Genomic DNA, 20488 nt, shown 5'->3' with positions numbered 1-20488 from the left:
TCCAATGGAAAAGTAGCAGAATGGATCGCTAGCTGGCTACAAGACAGGAAACGGAGACTAGGGGTTAAAGGTTGTTACTCGGATTGGGAAATGGTGTTCCACAAGGATCTTTGCAGGGACCACTGTTGGTCACTCAAACAATTTGGACTCGGGGATGGGAATTGGAAGTGCAATTTCAAAGTTTGCAGATGATGCCAAATTGGGGAGGACTGTGACAAACTACAGGAGGTCATCAATAAACTCGCAGAATGGGTGTGTAATTGGAAAATAAGTGCGAGGTTATACATATTGGTGAGAAGAATCCTTGGAAAATAAGTGTCTAAGTGGGGTAGAGGAACCGAGGGTACACAGATCAGTAAAGGAGTGACGCAGGTTAATATCTTTTTTTTTAAAGAAAGGAAAGCAAGCGGGTGGGGTTCCGTTGTAGAGGGATAGAATTGAAAAGCAGAGAAGTTATGTTAAACTGGTATAAAGTCTTGGTTAGAATACACTTGGAGAACAGCGAACAGTTCTGGTCTCCATATTATAAAGCGCACACAGAGGCACTGGAGAAAGTGCACAAAGATTTATGAGAATGACACCGGAACCGAGAGGTTATCCTGACCGGGAAAGATTGAATAGGTTGGGGCTCTTTTCTCTAGAAAGGAGAAGGCCTGATGGAGGTCTTCAAGATTATGTAATAGTTTGATGGGGTAGAGGTGGAGAACATAAGAAATAGGAGCCGAAGTCGGCCATTCGGCCCCTCGAGCCGGCTCCGACATTCAACAAGGTCGTGGCTGATCTGATCATGGACTCAGCTCCACTTCCCCGCCCGCTCCCCATAACCCTTGACTCCCTTATCGCTCAAAAATCTGTCTTATCTCCACCTTAAATATATTCAATGACTCAGCCCCCACAGCCCTCTGAGGCAGAGAATTTCACAGATTTACAACACTCAGAGAAGAAATTCCTCCTCATTTGTTTTAAATGGGTGACTCCTTATTCTGAGACTATGCCCCCTAGTTCTAGATTCCCCCATGATGGGAAACATCCTCTCTGCATCAACCCTGTCAAGCCCCCTCAGAATCTTATACGTTTCAATAAGATCACCTCTGTCTTCTAAACTCCAATGAATATAGGCTCAACCTACTTAACCTCTCTTCATAAGACAACCGCCTCATCTCCGGAATCAACCTCGTGAACCTTCTCTGAACAGCCTCCAATGCAAGTATATCCATCCTTAAATACGGAGACCAAAACTGTACGCAGTACTCCAGGTGTGGCATCACCAATACCCTGTACAGTTGTAGCAGGACTTCTCTGTTTTTATACTCTATCCCCCTTGCAATAAAGGCCAACATTCCATTTGCCTTCCTGATTACTTGCTGTACCTGCATACTAACTTTTTGTGTTTCATGGAGAAGGATCCCCAGCATTTTGTAATCTCACCTCATTTAAATAGTAATTTGCTGGGGGTTTTTTTCCTACCAAAGAGGATAACCTCACATTTTCCCACATTATACTCCATTTGCCAAATTTTTGCCCACTCACTTAGCCTGTCTATATTCTTTTCCAGATTCTTTGCGTCCTCCTCACAACTTGCTTTCTCACCTATCTTTGTAACATCAGCAAATTTGGCTACATTACATTCAGTCCTCCCATCATCCAAGTCAGTAATATAGATTGTAAATAGTTGAGGTCCCAGTACTGATCCCTGCGGCACCTCACTAGTTACTGTTTGCCAACCAGAGAATGACTCATTTATCCTGATTCTTTGTTTTCTGTTAGTTAGCCAATCCTCTATCCATGCTAATACCCCCAACCCCGTGAGCTTTTATCTTGTGCAGTAACCTCTTATGTGGCACCTTATCGAATGCCTTCTGGAAATCCAAATACACCACATCCACTGGTTCCCCCTTATCCACCCTGCTCGTTACATCCTCAAATACTCCAGCAAATTTGTCAAACAAGATTTCCCATTCATAAAACTATGCTGACTCTGCTTGATTGAATTATGATTTTCCAAATGTCCCACTACTGCTTCCTTAATAATGGACCCCAGCATTTTCCCAACGACAGATGTTAGACTAACTGGTCTATAGTCTGTCTGTCTCCCTCCTTTCTTAAATAAGGGTATTACATTTGCTGTTTTCCAATCTGCTGGGACCGCCCCAGAATCCAGGGAATTTTGGTAGATTACAACCAATGCATCCACTATCTCTGCAGCCACTTCTTTTAAGACCCGAGGATGCAGGCCATCAGGTCCAGGGGACTTGTCCACCTTTAGTCCCATTAGTTTGCCGAGTATTTTTTCTCTTGTGATTGTTTAAGTCTGCCCCCCACCCCCCCAACTAGCTCCTTAATTATCAATTATTGGGATGCTTTTAGTGTCTTCTGCCATGAAGACCGATACAAAATATTTGTTCAAAGTCTCCGCCATTTCCTTTTTTTCCATTTATTAATCCCCCAGTCTCATCCTCTAAGGAACCAACATTTACTTTAGCTATTCTCTTCCTTTTTATATACCTGTAGAAACTCTTACTGCCTGTTTTTATATTTCTTGCTAGTTTACTCTCAAACTATCTTCTCTCTTTTTTTTAGTCGTCCTTTGCTGGTTTCTAAAAATGTCCCAATCCTCTGGCCTTCCACTGTCCTTCACAACATTGTATGCCTCTGTTTTCAATTTAATACCATTCTTAACTTCCTTAGTTAGCCACTAAGGAGAAGATGCTTCCATTTGTGGGCGACCAGAACTTGGGGCCCTAAACATAAAATAGTCACTAATCAATGGAATAGAAAATTGAACAAACTATTTAGTGGTTAGAATGTGGAACTCGCTCCCACAGGGAGTGGTTGAGGCGAATAGCACAGACAATAGATAAACACATGATGGAGAAAGGAATAGAAGGATATGGTGATGGGGTGAGATGGAGGGGTGGGAGGGGCTGGTGTGGAGCATAAACCCCAGCACTGACCCGATGGGCCGAATGGCCTGTTTCTGTGCTGTACATTCGATGTAAATGACTTTGAATTAAAAATAGACTATAATGTAATTTTCTGTTGAAAGAGACTATGAAATATCCTTCAATAAAATGGTTCTAGACTATCGAGTCTTACTTTCTCCAGTTTACCCAGAATCCATTTTGTGCGGTAATGAACATGTGGAGTTTCTCAAAGTTTCTCATGATCTAATTAAGTTGTACCTTCACACTTTCATTAAAATGTGAATTAATCGAGTGGCAAACTGGGGTGTGATATTTTGCATTCCTCCCCCCCCCCCCCAATATACCGACAACATTTTCTAAGCAGTTTTTTGTTCCCTAGGAGCCGATGCAGTGTAATGGAAATGGATTGTGAATGCGTTTGCTGAATGAAATGGTTTGTTGAATCGCCGATGAATGAGGACTTTGGATATGGCTTCCTTCAAGCAGCAGCGGGTGGAGGAATTTTATGAAATTGGAGAAGAACTGGGAAGGTAGGAATACTATAACTTGACTTCGCATATTTTGTTCAACTGAGCTGCATGTTGGTGCATGAAATCTGGAAATTCCTTCTGAGGATAAATCGTGGATCCCCCGTGTGCAAACTGCACTGAACAGCCTAAAAGTTTGGGCCATGTCGACCCTGGTCACCCCATTCTTTTTGCCCGTCCCGGTTTTTAAAGTTGTTTCCTTTCCTCGTTTTGAGGCTGTCTCTGTTGTGGGAGCTCACAGGCCACCCAGCCTCTGTTCCTGAGCCCCTGCCAGCACTCACTAAACAGTAATGTTCCTGCACTCTGCTGCACCAGCAAACCGTGCCGTGAAACTTGTACACTTCATTCGTCAATTAGTTTATTACTGTAGTTCTTGAATTAATACTTCATTTTTAATGTGCAGTTGAATTACATTTTGTATTATCTTCAACTGGGAAGCACTGCTGGTTTAAAATCTGTGTACTTGTTTGTTGCTGTCAAACAAAGCGCATTCTTTGTCCAGTAGATCAGGACTGTGCAGTGCGTTCCCTCTGCAGCACTGTTACTGAGCATTTTCAGTAGTCTCCGCATTGCATACTCGGCACAGCTCTGCCAGTGTGTGATGCGGTTGGGATTGATTTTTGGGAACCCAAAGTGTGCCCCCTGCCTCACCGCTGCTGTTTGAACAGATGTCGCCAACCTTTGACTCCCATCCACTCTTTCTGTGTTTATCTCGTTTGTTTTCTGCAAGATTTCACTTTGTGTTGTTTCCCTTGCCTGTACCAAGGTATTTATTGCCGCCCTCCTGGTTCTTCACCTTTTTGAACCTTTGTCTCTTCCACTTTCATCCCACACCCCTCTGGGTTTGTCTTTCCTGTGCTGGTTAGTATCTTTACCTTCTATAGGGTCCCTTTGCAATTGCCTCTGTTCATTCCTCAGACTTCACTCTTCTGTCCCCCGGACCAGCCTCCTGCCTCCTTTCTCCTTCACCTCCCGACCTTCTAATAATTCCATCCTGCCTCAGTGACCAAAACCAGATACAGTAGGCCAGCAGAACAACGTGTAATATCCACTGATTTAGCAATGTAATGCAGCACTCCATTTGCTTTGCTTGCTGGCCCACAGTAATTCATTGCTGAGAGGGGAGAGTGAAAGTGATGCTCCCCTTTCACTGTCACCCTTGGCTAATTTTACACCATCCACGGTTTTACAAATGCCTCCAGTACCTTGCATTTATCCACATTGGATTTCCTTTGACTTTGTCCATTTACCAATTGTATTTTGCTCCTTTTGTAGACTCATGGCTGCTTCATCAGACTCTGCCCTCTGCTCCCCCCCCCCCAATTAGTGCCAACTGAGAATTGGACAATTTCTACTGAGCTGCTGGCCCAGCACAAATCCAGAAGCCACTCCAATCCGTTCTCGCACCCCTCAGCCCCTCCTCCTCCATTTCTTATCTTAGTTTTTACCTTGAACTCCAATTGCTTTAAGTTTCATGAAGAACGTTGTCAGAGCAGACCACATGGTAGGATTGTTCAGTTCACACATGATGTCACTTCCCCAAGATCAGGCAGGTTCTCCTCCTTTCAATCCGTGCTGGCTGTTTGCTCGGTTATTCTTGTACAGGTTATTCATCAAGTTTGCTCTGGTTATTTTCAGGAACTACAACTTCTGCTTTCTTGTATACACAGCTGTGAAATTCCACAGTAGAAAATATTGACAGGAAAAAATTGAAAGACTGGTAATTAGGCTGAAGTCTGCAGGATGTAGGGTAGAGTAAAAAAAGAGAGACTTGGATTTATATAGCGCCTTTCACGACCACCGGACGTCTCAAAGCGCTTTACAGCCAATAAAGTACTTTTGGAGTGTGGTCACTGTTGTAATGTGGGAAATGCGACAGCCAATTTGCACACAGCAAGTTCGGTTGTGGAACTGGATAGGAATTAGGCTTATGGATAAGGAACAGACAGTAATATTTTGGATTGAGAATTGATGTGTCGAGTTCTCGGGCTTTTTATGGCCTTGACCATGCCTGGGCCGGCCCTTCAGCATCTTCCATTCTTGTTTTTCATCTCATACATTGATAGCATTTTGGGTTTTATAAATGGGGCATAGAACAAGAGTTATATTTAAACAAGGCTTCACAGCTTAGTTCACAGCTTTAGGCATCCTGTTCAAGAAAAAACATTAAAGCCACAGAGAACGTACGGTGTAGATTAGATAGAATATACATAACAGGAACAGGCCATTCGGCCCAATTGAACTGTGGTGGTGTTTATGCTTTACACGAGCCTCCTCCCACTCATTCGCCCGCCCCACACCCCTCGCCTGCCCCGCCCCTTGCCCCTCGCCCCCCCCGGTCCCACACCCCTCGCCCGCCCCACACCTCTCGCCTGCCCTGCCCCTTGCCCCTCGCCCCCCCCGGTCCCACACCCCTCGCCCGCCCCACACCTCTCGCCTGCCCTGCCCCTTGCCCCTCGCCCCCCCCGGTCCCACACCCCTCGCCCGCCCCGCGCCGAATCTTTCAAACAATTGAAACACTTATAGGGAAAAATGGATAAATATTTGCAATACAGGACAATGGGAAGAAAGCCGGGCAGTGCGATTAGTTCTTTGGCTAAGAGTGGGGACAGAAAAGCTGAGCCGATGCCCTCTCGGGCATTGATTGGCAAGTTTCGTAACATGTTCTCATGTAATATTCATGTGTGGCACCAAAGTGTAAGAAACATTTATTAGACATGCCAGTTTTAAATATTAAATAATTTAATACTTTAAATTATTACATCATGGCAAACAACCACTTTGCATGTTTGACATGTAGCCTGCTGTGGTGTAGGAAGTAAATACTAGGCTGGGAGTCAGCAATGGTAGAAGCACATGCAGCAATCTGCCAAAGGACCTTTTCAATATTTTTATCCCCTTAAACCTGAGAATTTTTACAACAAACATTCTGACGCATGAAAATGGGATTGACTTGTGGATATTACACATTGAATAGATGCGCTGCTCCCTGTACAATGACTCACACCTTGTCTATACTCCACTCAATCCACACATTCTCCATGCTTTCTCTTTCAATTTTAGCTCAGGTGCACAGTCAGTTTCAGAGCAATGGAACCACTGGGTCCGTCTGGTAGTGCGACTATCTACCCTGAGTGAACGCAACAATGGGTCTTTCAAGGATGGCTGTCAATGTAATCCGTGAAGTTAATAAATAATGCCACGAATGGTTTTCCATCTAAGTATTAGACCTTTGTTCCTGAGCTGTAATATTTGATGGATTCCAGTTAATCGACTCGCTTTTTTCACAGTACAAGTAATGGCAAAATTGGAATCAAAATGAGTTGAAATGGCTTTGAAGTGAGGTAACCATTCAGCGAGGTATTGCACTGTGATATGGTACCTGCAGTTATTGATGAAGATGGTAGACCTTGTGAAACAAATCTGTCATTGCATAAGCTAGCAATTTTGATGGCGTTTAAAAGTGTACCCACAGCAGACTTTGCGCTGATTTACTATACCATCTGTTTGGTGAAAGTCTGGGGCGTTGGTTGTATTTTTAGGAATCCGGGGAGGGGCGCCAGGGAAAATTAACAAACAGATGTGGCTTTCATTTTCACACAAAGATGTGGGCGATCGTTTATAACCTAACGGGGAGTGACTGTGCAGTTAACCTGGGACACTTTATTCCCCTCCCATCAATTCTTTCAAACCCTCTAGTGTCAGCTTTGAAGAATCTGTGCAGCACATCCATCTGTGAGAAGGCATCTTGTTCCAAGGTCATTAGAAAGTTTCATTGCATTTTAATTTTTCATCTATATAATTGATAAATCATCCTAAATAAGAGAACTACAACATTGTGTTTTTTTTTAAATATTTGAAGATCTGTGAAGACTGATGTTTTAAATTGTAATATTTTTACGTTCGCTCAAGATCCCAAATGTAGAAGACAGGATGTTCTGGGGTTGTAAATCATCAATCACATTTAGTGGAAGTACAAATTAAACTAACAGAAAATCAACACGGCAAATTGCAGATTACAGAACTAGTAATTTTACTTCCTTGGGTACAAAAATAAAAGGTGCGCTAGTTTGCTATCTGTTGAAAGGAAACTGAGGGTGTGTAAACAAAAGTAACAGACAAATTACTGCAGGGTTATGGACCTAGAGCTGGTAATTGGGATTAGACTGGATAACCTCTTGTTGGCCGGCGCAGATACGATGGTAAGTACTGCAGGGGATCGAATACGGCCAGGGTGATCTCCTGGACTAGTTTCAATCGCCTGGATGGGTCGGAGAGGAATTTCCCCAGATTTTTTTCCCTAACTGGTCTGGGTTTTTTTGCCTTTCCCAGGAGATCACATGGCTCCGGTTGGGGTGGAGTGTAGAATGTTTCAGTGTAAGGGGTGTCGCAGTGGTGTGGGGCTGGGTGCTCTTTACCTGTCCGCCATTGTTCATTGGTTTATATGTAACCTTCAGGGCTGCTGACCAAGGGCCGTGCAGTTGCTAACGTTAATCGTGGTCCTTTGTAAGCATTTGACTGAAGCCGGTTCTATAATGAATGGAATTAAAACTGATCCAGTGCTGCAACCCTCAGACAGTACTCCACATAACATCAGAGAGTGTAATTGGTCCATTAAGTTTGTTCACACTGCTGTAAAACCTTGTCAGTAAAAAATACTGAGGATGTTTCTTAAATCATTCTGAACTTTAAGGTCAGATTTATTGTGTTGGATAAAGAGAAACTGAAGGGACTTGTTTTAAGGAAAAACCATTGAGAAAAATTTTTGTTCTCAAAATAAAATGTCAAATTCTGTTCCTTTTTTTCTATTGAAGTTAATCGTGGCCTTTGGCGGAACTAGCTGAAAACAGAACTTCCTGTTACACCAGCAATCAGAGCCATGCTGCAGCTCGGTCAGGCCTCGGGCTGTGTATTCCACCCCCCACCCCCGCTGAGTCGGATAAACACCGATAACCACATCGAGCACCATCTTCCCTCTCCCCTGTGGCTGTAATTACAGCGGCTGGCTCCTCTTGTGTTTTTTGTTTCTTTTGCTGATCTTCAATATCTTATTCCCCAATCGGTTTCTGTACACTGCTTCTCTCTGACAAATGATCTACTTGTACAATAAATGTCACTGGGCAGTGATTACCCTCCTGGGTCCTGCTGATACCTCACGCAGTTGTACTCCAGCTCCATCCAGGTTCAGAACTTGGGGGGACTTTGGGGTAGATCTTCACCTTGCCACCCAGCATAAGCCTGGCATTGTGGACCAGCCGCCCGTTAGAGAAACCATTTCACTTCCATCGGCGGGCAAAGTTGAAAATCGACCCCATTGTTACTGGGTGTCCGAGCGACAACAGACACAGGTGAGAAAATGCCTTAAAAGGGCAGGTGTTCTCCCATTTCTAGCTGGACTGAGGTGCTGTTGATATTTGGTGTATAAAGTGACTGGGTGCTGGGACTATTGCTGCTTACCGAATCCGAGCATGATTTGGACTCATTAAAAGTATGGGTGTCAAAACTCGCAGATGGTAACAAATGAGGATATAGCTAATAATGTGGAGGGTTGCAGCAACATACAGGAAAGCATAACATATTTGCAGAGTGGGCAGATAAGTGGCAAATGAAATTCAATCTTGTGACGTGTGAGCTGGTTCACTTTGGTAGGAGGAATGAGAAGGAGCAAAGAGAGCAAACAGATACTTAAATCCATAACCGTGCAACGCAAGTCGATGAGGTGAAAAAGAGTAGTGCAAAGGACGGCCTCGTTGCTAGAGGAATAGAATACACGAGCTGGAGATAAATTTATATAGAATTTTGGTTAGACCACACTTGGAGTATTGTGTGCAGTTCTGGACTCCATATGACAAAAAGGCATCACAGGCAATGTGTAGACAAGATTTACAAAGATGTTGCCAGAATCGAGTCGCTGTAACTATGGGGAAAGATTAAGCAGGCTGAGGTACTTTTCTCTGGAGAACAGAGGACCGAGAGGAGATCTGAATCATGAAGGGGTTCGATCGGGTGGATGTGGAGAAACAGTTTCCACTTGTGGGTGAGTCCAGAACAAGGGGGCAGAAATATAAGATAGTCACTAACGGATCAAATAAAGAATTTGAGGAATTTCCTTCCACAGAGTGGTGAGAGTGGGGAATAAAAACAGACAATGCTGTAAATACTCTGGGTCAGGCAGCATCTGTGGACAGAGAGAGTTAACGTTTTGTGTTGCTGACCTTTCGTCAGAAGGTGAGAGTGTGGAACTCGCTGCCACATGGAGGGGTTGAAGCATTGAAAGGAGGCTAGATACACAGATGAGGGAGCAGGGAATGGAAGGATATGGGGGCAGGCTAGATACACAGATGAGGGAGCAGGGAATGGAAGGATATGGGGGCAGGGTGGCATGAGGTGATTGGAGTGGGAGGAGATGTGCGTGGAGTACAAACACTGGCATTGACCGTTTGGGCCAGATAGCCTGTTTCAGTGGTGTAAATTCTATTTAGGTGTCCATTATATTGTAATCAATCATTTGCCCAGTTTTTGAAGTGCCAGCATTGTGGGAAGCTAGGTAATAGATGTTCACATTGAAGGGAAATTCCATTTAACTAACTTCTCTACATAAACTAGAGGTGATCCAAAACTTGGCTACCCGTGTCCTAACTCGCACCAAGTCCCACTCGCCCATCACCCCCTGTGCCCGCTGACCTACATTGGCTCCCGGTTAAGCAACACCTCGATTTCAAAATTCTCATCATTTTCAAATCCCTCCATGGCCGCGCCCCTCCCTATCTCTGTAATCCCCTCCAGCTCCACAATCCCCCCGAGATGTCTGCGCTCCTCTAATTCGGCCCTCCTGAGCATCCCTGATTATAATTGCTCCACCAATGGTGGCTGTGCCTTCTGTTGCCTAGGCCCCAAGCTCTGGAACTCCCTCCCTAAACCTCCCCGCCCCTCTACCTCTCTTTCCTCCTTCAAGACGCTCCTTAAATCCTACCTTTTTGTCCCTGCGCTAATTCATACTTGTGCGGCTCGGTGTCAAATTTTGATCTCGTAACATCCTGTGAAGCACCTTGGGATGTTTCAATATGTTAAAGGCGCTGTATAAATACATGCTGTTAAATTTTCCATTTCCTCTCGATGCTGTAAAGGGAGGGAGATGTTTGTTGATTGGTATCTTTCAGTAGTACCTTGTTGCCATGTTGGGACGGTCTGAAAACAGCCAATTTGGATCCAGCTCCTCATTTCTGGGGTTCCCCAGCACCTTGTCGGGTGGTACTGAGTCTCACAATCCAGGAGAATCCCAGCTTCAGCTGGGCAATTGTGTAGACATTGGTATCCTTGGATTAAAAACAGAAAATGCTGGAAATCTCAGCGGGTCAAGCAGTATCTGTGGGGAGAGAAACAGAGTTAACGTTTCAGGTCAGTGACCCTTCGTCAGAACTGGCGAATGTTTGAAATGTAACAGATTCTTAAAGAAGTGCTGGGGGAGGGGAGGGGGGAGGAACAGAAGGGAAGGTCTGTGAGTGGGTGGAAGGCAGGAGAGATTTGAGCGACAAAAGGGTTGATGAGCTGAATTGAGATAGTAACAGCACAAGTTAGGAAACAAAAGAGGAGTGTAGATCCGGTGTGAATGGTGAAATTATTACCAGTTGCTATGGGAAATGGGAACAAAATAAAAATTAAAAAGGGGGGTTGAGTTTTCGTTAAAATAAAATTGGGATGACCAAATGTAGATTGGGTGACCGCTTTGCGGAACACCTCCGTTCAGTCCGTAAGTGTGACCCTGAGCTTCCGGTGGCCTGTCACTTTAATTCCCACTCCACTCGCACTCTGACCTCTCCGTCCTCAGCCTCCTGCACTGTTCCAATGAAGCTCAACGCAAGCTCGAGGAGCAGCACCTCATCTTTCGTTTAGACACTTTACAGCCTCTGGACTCAACATCGAGTTCAACAATTTCACACCAGAACCTCTGCCCACATCTTCTTCTCTTTCCTCACCACTTTTTTACAAAAACTTCCCCCCATCTTTTTATTTTTATTTTGTTTCTCTCTGTTTCCCACAGCAGCTGGCAATTATTCCACCATTCACACTCTATCTAGACTCAACTTTTGTTTCCTAATTTGTGCCATTACCATCTCAATTCAACCCATCATCCCTTTTGTCTCTCTAATCTCTCCTGCCTTCCACTCTATCACAGACCTTCCCTTTTGTCCCATCCCCCACCACTTCCTGAACAATCTGTTACATTTCAAACTATTGCCAGTTGTGACGAAGGGTCATTGACCTGAAACACTAACTCTGTTTTTCTCCACAGATGCTGCCTGACCCGCTGAGATTCCCAGCATTCTCTGTTTATATTTCAGATTGCATCATCCACGGTATTTTACTTTTATATTCTTATCCTTGGGCTAGGGAAGGCAGAAATGTGTGTGAGGAGATGATTGAGGACAAGCTAATGTCATCGTACAATAGCCCAACAACAATGTGCTTACTTATATGAAGGAATACCAGTTAGACAAGGCCAGTGGGTGTGGGACTGTCACACCATGAGTCATCGCCTTCAAAGACAAAAGGTGGATAATTGAAGGGGTAAGGCAGGAGAAAACAACCCTTTGTAACGTTAACGGACAATGCTCGTTCTGTTATTCATCTTGGCACAAGAATAGAAAGTTATATTCCATAAGGGCAATTCTGCAGGAAGCTCTGCTCCCAAGTCATCAATTGTAAATTAACGGAGGGAGATTCATACTGTGCGTTGCCTTGTATAACATCTGGGTTTCTGAGTATTTTCAGCAGAACATAGATTTGGAAAACAAAAACCTGATCAACATATACAGCTTGACGAACTCCTTGCCATATCATTTTATTTTCAGTAGTGTGGTTGTTAGTACACCATTCTTGGGCATGTTAGGTCAGACAGGGTTCACCAATCACCCTGATGGATCTCAGTGTGATATTTTGTAGAGTAGACTATTTGTCGATCATAGTCTGTAGTGGGTACAGGTACCTCCATTCAGTGTCCCTGTGGCCCATATATGGCTGCATTGCCTTCCAGAGGGAGCTTGTCCCGTTGATCGCATCAGATGTGATATGTTTGATCCCGTTACGGGTCATGAATTCTTTGAACTCAGCACTGGTAAAACATGGTCCGTTGTCACTCACCAGGACATCGGGTAAGTCGTGTGTGGCAAACATGACCCGCAGGCTTTCAGTGGTGACAGCGGACGTACTAGCCAACATATCTCACATTCAATCCACTTGGAGTACGCGTCTACAACCACAAGGAACATTTTACCCAAGAACGGGCCTCCAAACCGTGGTCTAGGGTTTGGAGGGCCAAGACCATAAACTTAGCAGCGCCTCCCTGGGTACATTGCTTAACTGCGAGCATGTATTAATCTGCAAACGCAAGACTCTAATTCCACATCGAAACCGGGTCACCACATATGGGATCTGGCTATCGCTTTCATCATTACGATGCCTGGGTGGGTACTGTGGAGGTCGTTGATGAAGGTGTCTCTGGCCTTCTTGGGGACCACTACTCGATTGCCCCACAGAAGGCAGTCTGCCTGTATAGACATTTCATCTTTGCGTCGCTGGAACAGCTTTATCTCTTCCTGCATTTCTACTGGGACACTGGACCAGCTCCCGTGAAGCACACAGCTTTTGACTAGAGATAATAAGGGGTCCTGGCTTGTCCAGGTTTTGATCTGCCGGGCAGTGACGGGTGATTGCTCACTCTCTAATGCTTCCAATAACCATGGCTAGATCTGTGGGCTGCGCCATTTCCACCCCTGTGGTGGGCAATGGCAGCCTACTGAGAGCATCGGCACAGTTTTCTGTGCCTAGCCTGTGGCGGAATGCGTAGTTGTATGCGGACAACATGAGCGCCCATCTCTGGATGTGGGCCGATGTGTTGGTATTTATCCCTTTACTCTTGGAAAACAGGGATATAAGTGGCTTATAAGTTTCCAATTCGAATTTTAGCTCAAACAGGTATTGATGCATTTTCTTTACCCCATAGACACACACTAATGCTTCTTTCTCAATCATGCTGTAGGCTCTCTCGGCCTTAGACAGGCTCCTGGATGCATAAGCAACCGGTTGCAGTTTCCCGAAATCATTAGCTTGTATTCACTAAATATATTCGCAATTCACTAAATATATTCAAAAAGGAGTTGGATATAGTCCTGACTACTAGGGGGATCAAGGGGTATGGCGAGAAAGCAGGAATGGGGTACTGAAGTTGCATGTTCAGCCATGATCTCATTGAATGGCCGAAGGGCCGAATGGCCTACTCCTGCACCTATTTTCTATGTTTCTATATAGAAACGAAATATCTACAGATAATGTTGGTCCGTGTGATCTCCTGGACTGGTTTTGATCACCTGAGGGTGTCGCAGAGGAATTTTGATGTATTTGTTCCTTTGTTGGCTCTAGGTTTTTCTCTGTGGTATTGCCTCTCCCAGGACATTGCATGGCTGGGGGTGGGGGAAGTGTCTGGTCACCATGCTCCAGCCATCATGGGTGTGGGGCAGACTTGCTGGTCCTTTTCTGCCCACTAATTGTGCATGTTCGTACCAAGTTGCACTGTACTGAGCAATTGGAATCGGGCAGTTCTCTGATTACTGCCCCGTGTTACGTTGGTGAATTTTACAGCTGACCTCTGTGTCGCCAAGGCTAGAGAGGGCGTAAGCAATAAGCTCCAATTACTATCCCGTGCCACCTATTGGAAGGTTGTGGCCATGTGGCCATGTGGACAGTGGGTGAGGTCGGGTTTGCGGTCCACCTCTGCTGTTTCCATCTGAATGAATATCCTGCTATTGCTCATTGTCGAGACTTGTGCAAGAGTAGCCATGGGGAAGGTAGCAGAGGGCAGCTGGGTCTGTGGAGCGTCAGTCAATGTGATCCATCAACTACAGGAACCCCTGGGCAAATGGCCAACATGTGTGTGTGCCTTGCAATTACCTTCGTCTTGCTTTAAGGATGTAGAGGCTTATCTGATTGACGGAGTCAGAACAACAAGAAGTTCGAGATTCTGAAACTGTCATTTCCAGAGTTGCATCAGCATCCTGTACTAAACATTAGCAACAATGACCTTCTGCTGTCCCCAGCAATAATCCGAGCACAAAATGATGGCTCTTTAGTGGCTTTTATTGTGGAAACACAAGAGGTTTCTTTCTCTCGATAAAGGAAATCTTGAGACCACAAATTCTTTTGAATAATCAATAAAAATGATCCTGCAGTGGCTTTTAATGTATTAAAATAAAATATTCTGCAAACTCATCAGGGGAACCGAAGCCTGGAAGTTTTTTATTGACTCCTTTTGTAGTGTGATCCGTGGCTCAGTGGGTAGCACTGACTCCTCACAGACAGAAGGTTATAGCTTCAGTCCCACTCCCGAGACTTCAGCATGCAATGCAGGCTGACACTCCCAGTGCAGTACTGAGGGAGTGCCGCACTGTCAGAGGTGCCGTTCTTTGACTGAGTTGTTACTCTCCATCCACATCAGCCACACCAAGTACGTGGGAAATAGTAACAACCCCATTTAAAAAAAGACTTGCCTTTTATATAGTGCCTTTCACAGCCACTAGATGTCCCAAAGTGTTTTACAGCCAATGAAGTACTTTTTGGAGTGTAGTCACTGTTGTAATGTGGGAAACGTAGCAGCCAATTTGCACACAGCAAGCTCCCACACACAGCAATGTGATAATGACCAGATAATTTGTTTTAGTGATGTTGATTGAGGGATAAATATTGGCCCCAGGACACCGGGGATAACTCCCCTGCTCTTCTTCGAAATAATGCCATGGGATCTTTTATGACCACCTGAGAGAGCAGACGGGGCCTCGGTTTAACGTCTCATCCGACGGTGCAACACTCCCTCAGCACTGCCCTGGAGTGTCAGCCTGGATTTGTCCTCCAGTCTCTGAACCCACGACCTTCTGACTGTGAGGTGAGGGTGCTGCCCACTGAGCCACAGATGGCACCCATAATTTGTACTGGATAGGACACACCTCCTCTCCTGTCTCTTTGCTTGCCTTCACTTAAAATACCGTGTGTTATGCACACACAACATGAATGATTTGAAATGTAATTAAAACACACAAGAATATGGCCATGGAGTTGAGCCGGAGCATACATGGGGCAAATTTACTGCTTCCTGTTGTCGAGGTCCAGTTATTCAGCAAAATGTGACTGAAATGTGTCTTTTGGGTGAGGGAAAACTGAAGGTGTGGGACACCTTTAAATTCTGATTGCATTCTCTGCGTTGTACCTGGAGGGAACCATTGGGCTTTATTACGTATCATTTCCTGTAAGGTTGAATTTTAAATAGAATCCGGTTTTCTCTTTAAATTTTGCAACACGTTGATTGTTTCAACACATTTGCCAAACTGCAAAAGAAACTGAATTATGAATCACCAATTCTGTTCAATAACCTTGGCAGCAAAACCCAGGGTATTGGCTTTAACTCTCTCTCTTATTACCGAGCGGTATAATCGAACTGTTCACCCTCAGAAATCTTCCAGCTGGATCCACTTTCTGCAATTAATCATTTTCTTTAATAAGGTCCATTAATGTAAATTGCAGTAGCATTGCACTAATTAAACAATGTGATTTTTTGTTTGAGTCCCAAGTCAGTTGCAATACATTATTGTAGCAATACATCTGTCCAGTATCCACATTTTGTCATCTTCTGTGTCCAGACAGCAACTAAGATTTAATTGTCCCAAATAGCTGCTCTAAGTTACCATATCTAACGTGCACCTTTGTTGCTGGTAGCTCTTCAACTATCGACTTCTAGCCCTTTTCCCCCTTCTTTCCCCATATCCTTTTATTCTTCCTTTCCAAATACTAATGCAATTTGTTTTTTGAAACGATATATTCGCTGCTGATTGTGGTGAAGGGTTCCGTGTTCTGATCGCCCTCTGTTAAAGGACTTCTCCAAATTCCCCCTTCGCTCCTGTAGTGATCCTCTCCTGAGTTTATTCTCCAAAGCTTCAACCAGTGACAATCTGTCGCTATTTACCCTTGTTGTGGCTTTTCATAATTTTCAAAATCTCTATTGTACCAACTCTTCTTCACCTCTGTCCCAGTGCAGTAAGCCCCAGAGTTCCATTGGGCTTTGTATGACCTTTTTCATTTGCACCTACTCAGCCCCTCCTACATCTCTCCGTCCCTCCATCCGAAGACCATGACCAGTCATGGTATCTCTCCTTTCACTGCTCTCCCCTCCGCCGCCCCCCCCCCCAACACATATTTCTTAGTATTGAACTGCATCTGCCACCTGTAATGTATTTGTTTTATGAGTTCTTTGCTTAAGAATTCATAGCAACACATTGCTATTAAGAACAAGTTGGTTTATTAGCAAAGGTTTTACAATCACACGACACATTACCGGTTCATCCACCAAGCTCACATCCACCTGCCCCATCGTGGATCCCCCGAACCCAACTGGTTGGGGTTTTATTGAGTCTTGTGAACATCACGTAACTGGCTAAGCCACTCCTCATAGTTTGCCAGATCCTCCTATATTAAATCATTTTTTCTAAATGGAAAACAAAGTCACAGCACAGACCACACCACAGTCCTTTTCATAGAAACATAGAAAATAGGAGCAGGATTCTGCCCCTCGAACCTGCACCGCCATTCAATATGATCATGGCTGATCCTCTATCTCAACACCATATTCCCGCTTTTTCCCCATACCCCTTGATGCCTTTTGTGTCTAGAAATCTATCTATCTCCCTCTTAAATATATTCAGTGACTTGGCTTCCACAGCCTTCTGTGGTCGAGAATTCCACAGGTTCACCACCCTCTGAGTGAAAACATTGCTCCTCATCTCGGTCCTAAATTTCCTACCCCGTATCCTGAGACTGTGACCCCTTGTTCTAGACTTCCCAGCCCCGGGGAAACATCCTCCCCGCATCCAGTCTATCCAACCCAGTCAGAATTTTATACGTTTCAATGAGATCTCCTCTCATTCTTCTAAACTCTAGTGAATACAGACCTAGTCGACCCAATCTCTCCTCATACGACAGTCCTGCCATCCCAGGAATCAGTCTGGTGAACCTTCGCTGCACTCCCTCTATGGCAAGTATATCCTTTCTTGGGTAAGGAGACCAAAACTGCACACAGTACTCCAGGTGTGGTCTCACCAAGGCCCTGTATAACTGTAGTAAGACATCCTTGCTCCTGTACTCAAATCCTCTTGCAATGAAGACCAACATACCATTTGCCCCTAACTGCTTGCTGCATGTTTGTTTTCAATGACTAGTGTACAAGGACACCCAGGTCCCTCTGTACATCGACACTTCCCAAGCCATCACCATTTAAATAATACTTTGTCCTTATGTTTTTCCTACCAAAGTGGATAACTTCACATTTATCCACGTTATACTGCATCTGCCATGTGTTTGCCCACTCACTCACGCTATCTAAATCGCCTTGCAGCATCTTTGCATCCTCCTCACAACTCACAATCCCACCTAGTTTTGTGTCATCAGCAAACTTGGAAATATTACATTTGGTTCCCTCATCCAATATATATATATATTTGCTTCCACGAGTTCACAGATGTTTCGATGAAGGACCTGATGTTCCAGTCCTGATCTCCGGTTGAGGGGGTGGAAGATCCTGTGCGTGGATTTTTTTAACGTGTGGTGACCATTGCACACCAGCCACCACACGGGCTTGACAGAGCTAGGCCTTTATATTGTGAATAGCTGGGGCCCAAGCACTGATCCCTGAGGTACCCCACTAGTCACTGCTCGCCACCTCGAAAAAGACCCGTTTATTCCTACTCTCTATTTCCTGTGTTAACCAATTTTCAATCTATGCCAATACAATACTCCCAATCCTACGAGTTTTAATTTTGCACACTAATCTCTTATGTGGGACTTTATCGAAGGCCTTCTGAAAATCCAAATGCACTACATCCACTGGTTCTCCCTTATCGATTCTATCAGCTACATCCTCAAAGAAACTCCAGTAGTTTTGTCCTACCAATCTGAAATGATTCCAGTTACAGCTATCCCTCTATCCACACACGTATGTACCAGTCTTGGGCAACACCGACACTACAGTTGCTTCACACTGACACTGGTGTGAATCTGCATTTGGGGCCCAGCCTGAGGGAGCCTGCCTGCTCCTGGAGGTCTTGCTGTGCTGTCCCCGGGGTTGGGTGAGGTCCCGACTCGGTGTTTAACGGACAATTTGTGCAAAGTGAAGTTGCCTTGCCCGACTCATCGCCATTCTGGTGCAACTGCAGAAAGTGAAACGCACCACTTGCTCCGAATGGCCGAGGTTTTGGGGGTTAATGTTGTGATGAGGGGTCGAAGGAGTTCCTGTCTCCCATTGTAAAGGCTTCAGAAATTCCAAAAACCGTGTCCTTTTCAACTGGCCCTCCTCTGAAGGAAGTAAGGCTTTTGTGTTCCACATCTTGGGCTAATGACCGATTTCCTCTTCTCCCTTGTGCATTTCCATTCCCATGGTTTACCGGCTCGCAATTTATTCCTGCATTTTAAATAGATTTGACTTTGAATTTGCTTTTTTAAAAAAATCCTGAAACCTAAAAATTGAGCTGTAAAATAATATTGATGTAAGTTGACCCTTGCCCCAGAGTTCCTGTGTCTCTGTCAATACTGACGTTTTATTTACTCACATTCTGAATGAAAAGTGTGTGAACCATCTCGCCAGCATTTAAACCCCACAAAGCATTTTACAGGGTTAGGCACCCTGCATCAGCGGGTGGGGAGCCCTGTATCCAGGGGTGGGGAGGGGGGGGCGGGGTCTGTATCCCGGGGGTGGGGGGAGGGGGGTCTGTATCCGGGGGCCCCGGGGGGAGCAGGGGCAGGGTGGGTCTCTGTATCCAGGGGGACTCTGTATCTAGGAGTGGGGGGCAGTGCCCTGTATCCAGGGGAGGGGCCCCTGTGTCCGGGGGGGCGAGGGGCCCCTGTGTCCGGGGGGGCGAGGGGCCCCTGTGTCCGGGGGGGGGAGGGGCCCCTGTGTCCGGGGGGGGAGGGGCCCCTGTGTCCGGGGGGGGAGGGGCCCCTGTGACCGGGGGGGGAGGGGCCCCTGTGTCCGGGGCGGGGGGAAGGGGCCCCCGTGTCTGGGGCGGGGGGAAGGGGCCCCCGTGTCTGGGGCGGGGGGAAGGGGCCCCCGTGTCTGGGGCGGGGGGAAGGGGCCCCCGTGTCTGGGGCGGGGGGAAGGGGCCCCCGTGTCTGGGGCGGGGGGAAGGGGCCCCCGTGTCTGGGGCGGGGGGAAGGGGCCCCCGTGTCTGGGGCGGGGGGAAGGGGCCCCCGTGTCTGGGGCGGGGGGAAGGGGCCCCCGTGTCTGGGGCGGGGGGAAGGGGCCCCCGTGTCTGGGGCGGGGGGAAGGGGCCCCCGTGTCTGGGGCGGGGGGAAGGGGCCCCCGTGTCTGGGGCGGGGGGAGGGGCCCCCGTGTCTGGGGCGGGGGGAGGGGCCCCCGTGTCTGGGGCGGGGGGAGGGCCCCCGTGTCTGGGGCGGGGGGAGGGCCCCCGTGTCTGGGGCGGGGGGAGGGGCCCCCGTGTCTGGGGCGGGGGGAGGGGCCCCCGTGTCTGGGGCGGGGGGAGGGGCCCCTGTGTCCGGGGGGGAGGGGCCCCTGTGTCCGGGGGGGAGGGGCCCCTGTGTCCGGGGGGAAGGGCCCCCGTGTCTGGGGCGGGGGGAGGGGCCCCCGTGTCTGGGGCGGGGGGAGGGGCCCCCGTGTCTGGGGCGGGGGGAGGGGCCCCCGTGTCTGGGGCGGGGGGAGGGGCCCCCGTGTCTGGGGCGGGGGGAGGGGCCCCCGTGTCCGGGGGGAGGGGCCCCTGTGTCCGGCGGGAAGGGCCCCCGTGTTTGGGGCGGGGGGAGGGCCCCCGTGTCTGGGGCGGGGGGAGGGGCCCCGTGACCGGGAGGAGGGGCCCCATGTCCGGGGGGGGCCGTGCCCTGTGTCCGGGGGGGCGGGAGGAGCCCTGTGTCCGGGGGCCGTGATGTCCCGGAGTGGGTTCGCCCTGTCCCGGGGCACCATTCACGCAGCAGCCCTGTGCAGATTGCAATAAC

General features: G+C 47.0%; 1 protein-coding gene across 2 annotated transcripts in view; it reads left to right on the top strand.

Annotated features, from left to right (window-relative positions):
- Positions 1-20488, top strand: part of dapk2b (death-associated protein kinase 2b) — a 187820-nt gene that overhangs the window by 70096 nt on the left and 97236 nt on the right. For both annotated transcript variants that reach the window (XM_070865236.1, XM_070865235.1), the window contains exon 2: positions 3304-3454. In XM_070865236.1, coding sequence (XP_070721337.1) covers positions 3378-3454 — 77 coding nt within the window. In that variant the 5' untranslated portion in view covers positions 3304-3377. The remainder of the gene's footprint in view (positions 1-3303; positions 3455-20488) is intronic.

Source organism: Pristiophorus japonicus, chromosome 21 (genome assembly GCF_044704955.1).
Source record: "Pristiophorus japonicus isolate sPriJap1 chromosome 21, sPriJap1.hap1, whole genome shotgun sequence".
In the NCBI taxonomy this organism is placed as follows: domain Eukaryota; kingdom Metazoa; phylum Chordata; class Chondrichthyes; family Pristiophoridae; genus Pristiophorus; species Pristiophorus japonicus.
This window is presented reverse-complemented; position numbering and strand designations above follow the sequence as displayed.